This window comes from Artibeus jamaicensis, unplaced genomic scaffold (assembly GCF_021234435.1).
Source record: "Artibeus jamaicensis isolate MK-2021 breed Jamaican fruit bat unplaced genomic scaffold, CSHL_Jam_final contig_852, whole genome shotgun sequence".
NCBI lineage: Eukaryota > Metazoa > Chordata > Mammalia > Chiroptera > Phyllostomidae > Artibeus > Artibeus jamaicensis.
The window spans coordinates 25,992-39,850 of NW_026521987.1; the positions used below are offsets into that span (position 1 = coordinate 25,992).

Here is a 13,859-nt window from a genome sequence, read left to right on the forward strand (position 1 = left end):
TACAGAAAATAAGTAGCATAAACAGTAGATAGAAAATAGATGGGGGGGCAAGAATAGTATGGGAAATATAGAATCTAAAGAACTTGAGACACATGGCCATAAATAAAGGGGGGTAATGGTGGGGACAGGGGGTAGGGTGGAGGGGAATGAAGGGGGGAATAGAACAACTGTAATGGCATAATCTAGAAAAAATTAATTAAATAAAATAACTCATATAATAGTATTGGCCAATGTAAATTCAGCAATGTATAAACAAAATTATAAATAAAACTCTTCCAAAAAAAAAAGAAAATACATTTCAATTTATTTTGAAGACACATAAAAAAACACAAAAAAATTCATGTAGAAAAAAATTATCATAGCAAAAATAAATAAAATTGGTAAACAAAGAAAAGGCTAATAAAGTTTAATGCTAATTTTTTGAAAAAACATTTAAAATGTAAAAGCTTCTTGTTATTTTTCCAAGCAAGAAAAAGACAAACAAGTAAACAAAAATTCATAAAAAAAGGAATTTTTTTGAATTCATTAAAAAAATGAATCTGTGGTTTTAACACACCACAGATAAGAGTCATTAAAGAATGCTGCGAAAATTTACCTGCAGTTTCTTCTTCTCCAACACACACAGGAGAAGTGTCACGAAGTGATAAGATTCCCATGTGGGATCATAGTTGTGGCCTCACTTCTGTTGCTCTTCCCTGGGCTACCATAACTGACCTGAAGCTTCACACTACTGACTGACCACAGGCTTTAAACAAGAGGTTGCAGCCACTGTCTACAGTTAGTGAAATAGGTTTAGCATAGACTGTCCAAATGGCAAAGTCTAAGAAAGTCTGGAGACAATGGGAAAACATCCTACTCTCTCAACTCTCTTAGCCAGGTAGGCAAGATAGGAACCTGTCTAGGAAATGTGGGTGCCTGGTTACCAGAGTTCTAATATCTGTATTGTTATGTCACTGAAAAAGTGAAACAAATTCTTCAACATTCTATTCCATGGGCCTTTTTATTAACAGATTTACCTGTAAAACAGTCAGGGCTTTCCACTTCTTACCCATGGCACCTCCATAAATATACAAAGATTTCCAGCACAGCACTCCCCAAGACTTTTGGTAATGAAACCAGGGTCCAGGCTTTCAGGAGAAAAAGCTGCTGTTAGACCTGTGATTTCTGATTTTTTTCACAATCCATGTGTCTTTTAGGCCCTGCTGTGTAACCATAGCTTTACAGTAAAGATGATGCAAAAAAAACTAATTCCTAGAGAATTGTCTGGTACATAGAACATGTAATCTACACCAATTGTGGGCTTGTTACATGTGTTTGATGCAAAAATTCAGAGATGGTAAACTTGTAAAAAGGAGTTAGTCCTGGGATTCAGCACTGTGATCCTGAAAGAATCATACTGCTGTGGGACAAATTTTTAGATCTTCCCCTTAAAGAGATTGAAATTAACATCTAATAGATGAAAAATAATCTTTAACTAGTTTCATAGATATGTTAAATAGCTGTGGCCATGCTTTGAGCCAAAGGGATGGGAGTTACTTCAACCAAAGATGTAACTGGGAAGCAACTCCCCCTGATTACAGTGCTTGTGTGGGAGCTTAGAAATAATTGGCTTCATGCCATGGGGCCATGCCTTCCCAGACTTATTATGTCCATCCAGTAAAGCTGGAATAGATCCATTTGGATCTTTAACAATTGATTGGTCCTATCCCAGACCTGCCTCTGTTTTTATAATGTTTTTCACACACCTCATTTTTTTCAAAAGATCAACACTTGAGATCACAAGCGTTAAAGTACACTATTGCAGGAAAACACCTACTCTAGCTGAAGCCTGACCTGACTCATGTGAGACCTTCAGAGAAGACACCCCAGAGAAGCACATTGGAGACTCTTATGACTTTCTTAGACTGGGTCTTATTTATGGCCTCAGAAATTTCATGCCATGGGGCATGAAATCTCCAATGCCATTTGTTATATTTAGCAAGCAGACCTTGTGTCTCATGTGGGCTTATTACAAGGTGTAAAGTCTCCTCAGTGACTCCCAGTGGGCTCTACCTCCTGATATGCACATTCTCGTACCACCACTAAGTGGTTAGCAACCTGATCCTCCACAACATTATACAGCTAAAGTGATATGAAGTCACACACAAATATATTTAAAGACTATGCCATTTTATTTATTTTTTGAATTTTCCTCATTTTATTTTTGTTTTGAGCTCTTATTTTCTCTCTCACACACATCTCTTTCTTCTTTTTTATATCTATATTGGAAGCTGTGGGGCTACATGTATTTTAGCGGGAGTAGAGAACAGGATGCCAATGAATATTCTTTGATCTAGACAGCCATCCAGAACAAGAATACTTGGACTTAGAATGTCAATAGTTACTATTCTTGAAAATCTCCAATGTAGATATAGACTTATGTGCTTGCTGTTCTTTAGTCTTCAATAATATTTACAAGTACTGTAGGTATGAAGGCACTGTAGGCTGTGTATGTGGCTCTGTGATGGATCAAAGCATCCTGTATGAGGAATTTCATAAAAATATCTTAGTTGCTTCATTTTGTACTATTGATTTTAGTAAATATGGCTTGAAAGCTGTGAAACTTGGGAGGATAAGGAGGTTAATAGCAAGGCCCAGGGCTGAGTAACCAGACAGTGGCTTCCAGGTAGAAAGCTGGAAATTTCTGAAGCCATAAATAATACACAGTCTAAGAAAGTCATAAGAGTCTCCAATGTGCTTCTCTGGGGTGTCTTCTCTGAAGATCTCACATGAGTCAGGTCAGGCTTCAGCTAGAGTATGTGTTTTCCTGCAATAGTGAACTTTAACACTTGTGATCTCAAGTGTTGATCTTTTGAAAAAAAAAACGAGGTGTGTAAAAAACATTATAAAAACAGAGGCAGATCTGGGATAGGACAGGTGGGGCTGATATCAGTTGGAAGACATGGAGAACTAACAGAGCCTAAGGTCAGTATCATTGCAGAAATGTGAGTGGGGCTGGTGTCAGCTGGAAGGGAAACAAATGTGAGAAAATCTGTAATCATTTTAAAACACAAAAAGAGGTGGGTGGGGCTGGTGTCAGTTTGAATTCTGGGAGAGTTGTGTAGGGCTGGCTTCAGTTTAAGTGTATTCTTGTATCTTGTTTAAGAGAGTGTTTAGCATTTATCTGTTGTTTTCTCAAGACCTCTTGTAAAACAGAGTGTTATTATTCCAGGGTATCTTTTTACATTTTTTGCCACGCATTACTTGTCCATAAAAGTGAAGGTTTATTCCTGGCCTTGCTATTTTCACTAATCTTCATGGGTTTTTTTTTTTTTTTTTTGCCAATAACATACCGTTACAGAACAGACCTGGCAGGGAGTGAAAGTATACTATTACCAAAGGACCCCCATTTTTCTCTGGGGATTCCTTCTCTATATCAGGTTCACTTTTCCCATGGCCAGGGAAAGACATCTCTCAATGCCAGAGATTGGTGAAAAGGAAAGGAATTATTTTTTTAAAGTTATATAGACTTATAGTAATGACTTAATGTCTTCATTAAAATACTAAATTTCTTTAAAATACCCACAGATACACACAGTCCTTCCTTCTTTTGCCCAGTCCTGGGTACCACATCTCAGGAAAAGGAGAAGTCTGTGGTTCAGACTCCCAGCACCATCAGTTGTGTTGCTGTCACAATCTCCAGTTAATCCAAAGCCATGTGGCACCTTCTCATGGCCCACCAGCAAGAGCTTTTTCACCCATTTTCTTACAGGCAAAGTCTCTCCTGCTTCCAAAGCCACATGGTCTCTACCTCTGCCAAAACCTCGTGGTCCCAACTCCTGCCAAAGCTGCATGGTCCCAAACTGTTATGGCCACCATGCCTGGGTTTAAATCCTTGCCCCAATCTTCCTCTGCAGCCCCATTTTCAACTCCTCCCACAATCAGTTACACCTTCCAACATTCCTGTATTTTTCCAGCTTTACTGGGTGGCCATAATAAGTCTGGGTAGGCATGGCCCCATGGCATGAAGCCAATCATTTCTAAGCTCCCACACAAGCACTGTAATCAGGGGGAGTTGCTTCCCAGTTACATCTTTGGTTGAAATCACTCCCATCCCTTTGGCTCAAAGGATGGCCACAGCTATTTAAAGATTATAGATATGTTAAATGACCATGCCAGAGGTTAGCTACAAAGTTGTTGCTATACAACACAGCTCTAAATGGCCCTTCTCCATGTGTTTCATCTCCAGCTCAAACTGATGGAAATGAGGACATCTCACACACACACACACACACACACACACACACACACATTTGTATATTTATATATTTATATTTATATTTGTTTCCTGGACACCCTGAGTTCTGAGCCCCATTACAAATGCCTATTTGTGCCCCCCTTGGCTGCACCCTGTTACAATACTGTTGTGATTATTATTTCTCTTTTTTTGGTGTGGTTTTGTTACAGAATGAAGGGCACACACACACAGGGTCAAGGGGATCATGATATACTGAAAGGACTCCCTATTGAGTTCACTTGTCCATTGCCAATAAAAAAGACATCTCTCAATGCCAGAGATTTTTGAAAAGGAAAGTAAATGTTTATTTAATGCCATACAGACTTAAAGTAGTGACCTAAGGTCTTCATTAAAATATCAAAGTCCTTTTGGGGTACCCACAGGTGCCCACAGGTCTTCTTTATCCTCCCTGCCCTAATTTGGGGTACCATAACTCTGGAAAAAGAGCACACATTTGTGTTTCAGGCCATTGGCACCATCAGCTGTGTCACTGTCCAAGCGGGATCTCTAATTAATTCAAAGCCATGTGGTACCTTCTCATGACCTACTGGCAAGAGTTCTTCCACCCTTCTTCTAAGCAAAGTCTCTCCTGCTTCACAAGCTATGTGGCCAAAGGGAGCACCCAAAAGCTACATGTTCCTCTTCTACCAAAGCTGCTGGTGTCCCCACTCTGGCCAAAACCATATGGTTCTTCTCTCCACCAGAGCTGCAGGGGTCTGCACTCTGGCCAAACCACATGGATCTCTTTTCCTGGAGAAGCCAAGAGGAGGTCCCCACTCTGACCAAAAGCACATGGCTCTGTCAATGGCTGCCATGTCTGGGTTTAAATCCCCAAGCCAATCTTTCTCTGTACACTCATTTCCAACTCCTCCTACAATCAGTTACACCTGCCAGCATTCTTGTATTATTCCAAGTCTACTGGGCTTCCATCATGAATCTGGGGAGGGGTGGTCTCATATTGTGGAGCCAATCTTCTCCAAGCTCCCACACAGGCACTGTAACTTGGGGAACCTGCCCCCCAATTATATTTTGTGGGAGAGTCCCTTTCCATCTCCCTAGCTCAGAGCATGGCCACTACTATTTAACATATCTAAGAAAACAACAAAAGGCTAAAGATATGTTAAATGACCATGCCATGGATTAGCTGCAAAGGTACTGCTGTACAAAACAGCCTTGCATGTTCCTGCTCCATGTGTTCCTTCCCCCAACTCACACCTGCATAGGGAGAAGGGGTGAGGATATCTTATATGTTTTTCTAATATTTTCTACACACCTAGAGTTCTGGACCCCATTCAAAATCCCTATGGGGGGCACCCCTCTTGGCTGCACCTTGTATTAGTTTGAGATCTAGGATTACGACACCTCCAACTCTATTATTCTCTGTCAAGATTGCTTTTGGCATTTTTTTTATTATTTTTGGTTTCATATAAACTTTAGAATTATTTATTCTGGTTCTGAGAACAATAAAATTGGTATTTTGATAGAAATTGCATTAAACCTATACATTGCTTCAGAAAGTATGGTCATTTTTAACAATTTAACCTTTACTATTTTTAGCATAAATTTTTTGGTGTGTATCCTGTTCAAATTTTTATTCATTGTTGTATAATTTTGATTTATTCTAGGGAGGGAGTGACACCACTGTTATAACACCAGGATCTGTGATGGCTTAAGTGGCCGCGTGGCTGTTCTGGGGCAGTGGAGGGGCCTGCTTTATATGCCCTCTAGTGACTGTGGCCCCCTATTTTTTGGAAGGACTGTCAGCAGAAAACTGCTTGGGGTCTGGACTCTGTGGCTTGAGGAAGAGGACAAGTATTGCCCACTTTGTGTGCATTGGAGGTGCTCTGTCCCCACCTGCTGAGCTGCAAGGTCCACCTGGTCCTGCACTCTTTCAAGGTAAAGAGTATAGCTTGTGGTGGATATTGGACTTGGCCCTGGAGGTTAGAAACCAGCACCAGAGGGGGTTCAGGAGGTCATCTTGACCTTCGGAGCCTGGGAAGAACTGGGGAGATTGGAATGCCAAGCAGCTCTGATTTTTCTCTGATCCCTTTAGGCTTGGTTAGAAGATGCAAAAGTTCAGCAAGCTGTGCAAACCTGAGTTTTTGGATTGTGTCTCCCTGGCACAGGATAGATGTTCTGGAATCAGATGGTGAAGTTCTGGGCTCTGTGGCTGCATTATGCAAAGGCAGAGCTGAGATTCCCAGCATGGTTAGCCAACAAAGCCATGGGAAAGAGAAACAGCGCCCCTGTCTTTCACTGTCACCACCTAAAACTGTTTGAATTACCCCTTCTAAGTCCCAGATGCCCCTGTTAATGCCAGTTTAGAGGGGTAAGAACAAGCCACTCAAAGCAGGGACATTCAAAGGTTGAGACTTAGGCAGACCCAAGCTCTGGATTTGAAAGGCCTCACCTGCTGGTTGTCTAGAAGCTTGGCCCTGGCGGCTTGCACAGGCCTCAGTGAGGACAGCTTCTGATACTGTCTTGCACCAGAGAACCTCTCCGGAGTCCCAGAGTTGGACACCAAGTGGTCATCCGTGGATAACACCAGAGCAAGATAAAATGAACTTCACTGTGGGGAACCCCATCCAGCAGAGCTCTGCCAACCACCACAGATGAGAATAAATCTAGCAAGACATGATCTTCTTGGGGAGAAAAAGCTGATCGATGTCTCAGAAGAGAAGGTCCTCAAGCCTATTTTTCAATGGGCTTTTATTACATTTAGTTTGCATAGATATGCACATCAAAGAAAGGAGATATGGTTTACAGATTACATCTCTGGTATGTTATCTGTAAACCATACCAGGCCCTTTTGAGTTAGGGTCTAGTAGACAGGGTGACTGAAATCGGCCATAAAATCTGAAGAAACAAACTTATTTTGTGCTTGAACCCTTGACATTTAAATTGACAGCCTTCTTAGCAAAACATGTTTCACAGGATTTAAAGTATTCTTTTTTCTTTTCTTTTTTAAATTTAATTATTTTTCAAATACAAATATTTTTCTATTTATCCCATCCCAGCCCACTCCACCCCGTGCTCCCCACTGCCCTACCATTTCCACCCCCCTTAGTTATTGTCCTGTGTCTTTTATACTTGTTCCTCTAAATCTCTCCCCCTTTTTCCCTTTAAACTCCCTCCCTTCTCCCCTCTGGTCACTGCCCATCTGTTCTCTTTTTCAATGTCTTTGTTTTTGTTTTTGTTTTTTGGTGTTTTTTTTTTTTGCTTGCTCGTTTGTTTTGTTGTTTAGCTTCCAGTCAAAGGTGAGATTATATGGTATTTGTCTTTTACCACCTGGCTTATTTCACTCAGCATAATGCTTTCCAGTTCCATCCATGTTGTTGCAAAGGGTAGGAGCTCCCTCTTTCTCTCTGCTGCATAGAATTCCATTGTGTATATGTACCACAATTTTTGGATCCATTCATTTACTGTTGGGCACCTAGGTTGCTTCCAACTCTTAGCTATTGTAAATTGTGCTGCTATGAACATTGTGGTTAATAGGTTCTTTGAAATTGATGTTTTAGGATTCTTAGGATATAATCCCAGCAGTGGAATTTCTGGGTCAAAAGGCAGGTCCATTTTTACTTTTCTGAGAAAGTTCCATACTTTTTTTCATAATGGTTGTACTAGTCTGCAATCCCACCAACAGTGAACTAAGGTCTCCTTTTCCCCATGATCTCTCCAACATTTGTTGTTTGTTGCTTTGTTTATGATAGCCATCCTTACCAGTGTAAAGTGGTATCTCATTGTGGTTTTAATATGCATCTCTCTGATAGCTAGTGATATAGAGCATGTTTTTATGTGTCTCTGGGTGTTCTGTATGTCCTTGGGGAAATGTCTGTTCAATTCCTTCTCCTATTTTTTAATTAGGTTGCTGTCTTCTTAGAATGCGATCGTGTGTGTTCTTTATATATTTTGAAAATTAAACCTTTGTCTGAGATATCATTGGCAAATATGTTTTTTAACTTAATACTGTTTTCTTTAGCCACACAGAAGCTTTTTATTTTGATGAGATCCCATTTGTTTATTCTTTCCTTTATATTCCTTGCTCTAGGGGACATATCAGTAAAAATGTTGCTGCGTGAAATATCTGAAATTTTCCTGCGAATGTTCTCCTCTAGGACTTTAATGGTTTCAAGACTTATATTTAAGTCTTTTACCCACCTTGAATTTATTTTGGTGTGGCGTAAGTTGGGGCTCAAGTTTCATTTTTTTGCATGTAGCTGTCCAGTTCTCCCGACACCATTTATTGAAGAGGCTATCTATCTTTACTCCATTTTATGTTACTGCCCCCTTTGTCAAATATTAATTGACTGTAGAGATTTGGGCTTTCTGTTCTGTTCCATTGGTCTATGTGCCCTTTTTTATGCCAGTAACAGGCTGTTTTGATTATAGTGGCCTTGTAATACAGTTTGATATAAGGTATTGTGATCCCTCGTACTTTGTTCTTCTTTCTCAAAATTGCAGCTGCTATTCAGGGTCGTTTATGGTTCCATATAAATTTTTGAAGTGTTTATTCTATGTCTGTGAAATATTCCATTGGTACTTTAATAGGTATTGCATTGAATCTGTAAATTGCTCCCTGTAGTATGGACATTTTGATGATGTTAATTCTTCCAATCCATGAACATGGTATATGTTCCCATTTGTGTCTTCCCTAATTTCTTTCTACAGTGTTGTGTAGTTTTCTGCATACAGGCCTTTTACATCCTTAGTTAGGTTTATTCCCAGATATTTTATTTTTGTTTTTGCTGTATCAAATGGATTTTTTTTCTTGATTTCTGCTTTTGCTGATTCATTGTTGAATGAGTTTATACAAAAAATGCCTTTGATTTCTGGATATTGACTTTGCAACCCCCTGTTTTGCCAAATTCATTAATTAGTTCAAGCAATTTTTTGGCAGAGTCCATAGAATTTTTCATGTACACTATCATGTCATCTGCAAACAGTGACAGGTTTGTTTCCTTATTTCCAATTTGGGTGCCTTTTATTTCCTTTTCTTGCCTGATCGCTGTGGCTAAAACTTCCAATACTATATTGAATAGAAGTGGTGAAAGTGGACAACCTTGTCTTGTTCCTGATCTCAGTGGAAAATATTTTAGTTTTTGCCCATTGAGTATGATGATGGCTGTAGGTCTCTCATATATGGCCCTTATAAATTGAGGAATGCTCCCTCTATTTTCACTTTGCTGAGTGTTTTTATCATAAATGGGTGTTGTACCTTATCCAAAGCTTTTTCGGCATCTATTGGTATGATCATGTGGTTTTTGTCTTTACCTTTGTTTATGTGATGTATTACTTTACTGATTTACGAATATTGAACAATCCCTACATCCCTGGGATGAATTCCACTTGGTCATGGTGTATGATTTTTTCATATATTGTTAAATGTGATTTGCCAATATTTTGTTGAGGATTTTAGCATCTGTGTTCATCAGTGATATTGGCCTGAAGTTTTCTTTCTTTGTTGTGTCTCTATCTGGTTTTGGAATTAGGATGATGCTGGCTTCATAAAAAAAATTTGGGAGTTTTCAATCCTTCTGGATTCTTTGGAATAGTCTGTGGAGAATAGGGGTTAGCTCTTCCTTAAATGCTTTGTGAATTCTCCTGTGAAACCATCTGGTTCAGGGCTTTTGTGTAATGGGAGTTTTTTTATTACTGCTTCAATTTCATTTGCTGTTATTGGTTTGTCCAAGTTTTCTGCTTCTTTCTCATTGAGTTTTGGAATATTATATTTTTCTAGAAATATGTCCATTTCCCCTAGGTTTTCAAATTTCTTGGCATACAGTTCTTCATAGTAATTCTTATAGTCCTTTGTACTTCTGTGGTATCAGTTATAATCTCTCCTCTTTAATTTCTGATTGTGTTTATTTGTGTCCATTCCCTTCTTTTCTTGATAAGCCTACTTAAAGACTTGTCTATTTTGTTTATCTTTTCAAAGAACCAACTCCTGGATTCATTGATCCTTAGAATTGTGCTTTCAGTTTCTATGTCATTTAGTTCTGCTCTGATCTTGGTTATTTCCTTCCTCTTACTTGCTCTAGGTCTTCTTTGTTGTTGTTCCTTGAGTTCTTGAAGGCATAGAGTAAGGTTGTTTGTTTGAAATGTTTCTATCTTCTTTAGGCAGGCCTCTATTGCTATAAATTTCCCTCTCAGGACTGCCTTCTCTGTGTCCCATAAGTTTTGGGTTGTTGTGAGATCATTTTCATTTATTTCCAGAAACTTTTTGATTTCTTCCCTAATTTTGTTGTTGACCCATTTGTTGTTTAATCAAATACGATTCAGTCTCCATTTTTTTCGGTGTTTTGGGGTTTTTTGCTTTGGGGTTGGTTTTCAATTTCAGTCCCTTGTGGTCAGAGAAAATTTTTGATATAATTTCAATTTTCTTGAATTTGTTGAATCTTGTTTTGTGTTCTATCTTTGAAAATATTTCAAGTGCATTTGAAAATAATGTGTATTTAGCTTCTTGGGGTTGAAGGGTTCTATATATATCAGTTAAGTTCATTTTACCTAGGGTGTTGTTTAATGCTGCAATATCATTTTTGATATTTTGTTTGAAAATCTGCCCATTTTTTATAGTAGGGTGTTAAAATCCCCTACTATAATTCTGTTGCTGTCTATATCTTTCTTGAAATCCTCTAAGATTTTCTTTATATATTTGGGTGCTCCTATGTTGGATGCATATATATTTATGATGTTAATGTGTTCTTGGTGGATTCTTCCCTTGAGTATTGTGAAGTGGCCTTCTGGGTCTCTTTTTATGGCCCTTTTTTGGAAGTCTATTTTGTCTAATATGAGTATTGCTACCCTGGCTTTTTTTTTCTTGTTTGCTTGGAAGATTTGTTTCCAGTCTTTCACTTACAGTCTGTGATGGTTTTTTGTCCTAAGGTGGGTCTCTTGTAGGCAGCATATGTGTGGGTCATGCTTTCTTATCCATTCAACTATTCTGTGTCTTTTGATTGGAGCATTTAATTCATTTACATTTAAGGTTATTATTGATAGGCACTTATTCATTTCCAATTCTGTATCTGTGTTCCTTTCTGTTCCTCTCTTTTTCTTTCTTTCCTTAAAGTAGTTCTTTTAGTATTTTTTTTAGGACTGGTTGGCATATTCTTTTAGACTTCTTTTAGACAATGAGCTACCAGAAACTACAGGGAAGCTACAGTGATCTCACCGCATATTGTACCAACATGAAACAGGAAATAGAAACTATCAGCAAGGGACAAGAAAAAATGAAGAATACAATTTCTGACTTGAAGAACACAGTAGAAAGTTTCAAAAGTAGAATTGATGAGGCAGAAGATTGGGTTAGTGAGTGTAGGCATATTCTTTTAAACTTCTTTTGTTTTGGAAGCTCTTTATTTGGCCTTCTATCTAGATTGAGAACCTTGCTGGATAAAGTAGCCTTGGTTGTAGGCATCTGGTTCTCATCACTTGAAATATTTCTTGCCATTCTCTTCTTGCTTGGAGTGTTTCCATTGAAAATCAGTAGCTAACCTTATTGGGGCTTCTTTGTATGTTACTTCCTTTTTCTTTCTCTCTGCCTTTAAGATTCTCTTTTTGTCTTAGAATTTTGCCATTTTGATGATGATGTGTCTTGAAGTGGGCATCTTTGGGTTTCTCTTGATTGGGAATTTCTGTGATTCCTGGGTTTGTGTGACTTTGTCTCATCAAATTAGGAAAATTTTCTCCCATTACTTTTTCAAATATATTTTCTATCCCTTGTTCTTGTTGTTCTCCTTCTGGTATTCCTATTATACGGATATTATTATGTTTCATATTATCTTGCATTTTCTCTTAATCCCTCTTCATTCTTTCTGAGCCTCCTTTCCCTTTCTTGCTCTTTCCGTGAGATGTTTTCTACTTTTTCCTCCAACTTGCTAACCCAATCTTCTCCCTTATCGGTTCTACTTTTGAAACTTTCTACTGTGTTCTTCAATTCAGAAATTGTATTCTTTATTTCCTCTTGTCCCTTGCTGATAGTTTCTATTTCCTTTTTCATGTCGGTATAGTATGTGGTGAGATCATTATAGCTTTCCTGTAGTTTCTGGTAGCTCATTGTGAGCTCTTTAAACTTCCCAATAACCACTGCTTTTTATTCAATATCTGATAGTTGACTTGCCTCTATTTCATCTAACATTCTTTCTGAGGGTTCTGCTTTTTCTTTCATTTGGGGATTGTTTGTTTGTCTTCCCATTATTTGTGAGACTCTTATTAACCTAAGCATCTAAAATTGATCTTTTCTGATTTTTTGCGAACAGTGAGCAGTGGCGGCTGCCCAGTGAGGCGCAGCGGAGGTTTTCCTGGTTTCGGACTCCAGCGGCCGGATGGTGAAATCCTCCCTGCAGCGGATCCTCAACAGCCACTGCTTCGCCAGAGAGAAGGAGGGAAATAAACCTAGTGCCACCATCCACGCTACACGCACCATGCTGCTCCTCAGCCTGCACAGCCACGGTGGACGCAGCAGTGAGAGTTCCAGGGTCTCTCTCAACTGCTGTAGTAACCTGGGTCCAGGGCCTCAGTGGTGCTCCTGATGTCCCTCACCCACCCCTGAAGATCCCAGGTGGGCGAGGGAATAGTCAGAGGGATCACAATCTTTCAGCTAATTTATTTTACTCTGATAATAGGCTGAATGTAACAGAGGAACTAACGTCTAATAACAAGACGAAAATTCTCAACGTCCAGACCAGGCTCACAGATGCCAAACACATTAATTGGAGAGCAGTGTTGAGCAGCAGCTGCCTCTACATTGAGATCCCAGGCGGTGCTCTGCCAGAGGGGAGCAAAAACAGCTTTGCAGTTGTTCTTGAGTTTGCTGAGGAGCAGCTGCATGTTGACCATGTCTTCATTTGCTTCCACAAGAACCGTGATGACAGAGCCGCTCTGCTCTGAACCTTCAGCTTTATGGGCTTTGAGATTGTGAGACCGGGGCATCCCCTTGTCCCCAAGAGACCCGACACTTGCTTCATGGCATATACGTTTGAGAGAGAGTCTTCTGATGAGGATGAGTAGCAGCTGTGCCGCCTGTACCCTTCACCACCACTGACATCATCACAGACCATGGCCCCCTTTTTGTGTCTCGCTTTGTGCGAGTGGTGTGACCAACTGCTGTGCCTGGTGCAAATGCCAGGCTTATTCCTTCCTCTGGGTTTGTCCGCATGTTGTAATTGTGCAAATAAACGCTCACTCTAAATTTAAAAAATAAAAAAATAAAAAATAAATAAATAAATAAATAAAATTGATCTTTTCTGCCTCCCTGGGTTTATGGAGTAAACTTTTGTTGTAGATTACCTGTAAATTTCAGTGCTTCAGACTTCTGCAGGTATCTTGATGTTCTCCGATTTCACCTACTCCTTTTTTTTGTGTGTGTGTGTAATCAGTTGGAGGGGGAGGCAACATGGTTTTTGACAGCAGAAGAGTATTTTATGATATTTACAGTCACAGCCAGTAGAGAGGAGATAGACAATCTTTAGGCTATATACAGTGTTAACCATAAACTTCAACCCAACTTGCCTCTTTTACAAAAGGATGGACAAAATATAAGCCTCTTATTGGGGAGGTAAGTTTTGTGAGTTGGAACCAGAAAGCA

General features: G+C 39.3%; 1 protein-coding gene across 1 annotated transcript; it reads left to right on the top strand.

Annotated features, from left to right (window-relative positions):
- The first annotated feature begins 12,538 nt into the window (after positions 1-12,538).
- Positions 12,539-13,466, top strand: LOC128628594 (ornithine decarboxylase antizyme 1-like). Its single transcript, XM_053673414.1, is given in 2 exon segments — positions 12,539-12,801; positions 12,803-13,466. Coding segments are annotated over 2 exon segments (684 nt in total). The 5' UTR covers positions 12,539-12,597; the 3' UTR covers positions 13,283-13,466.
- Positions 13,467-13,859: the final 393 nt, after the last annotated feature.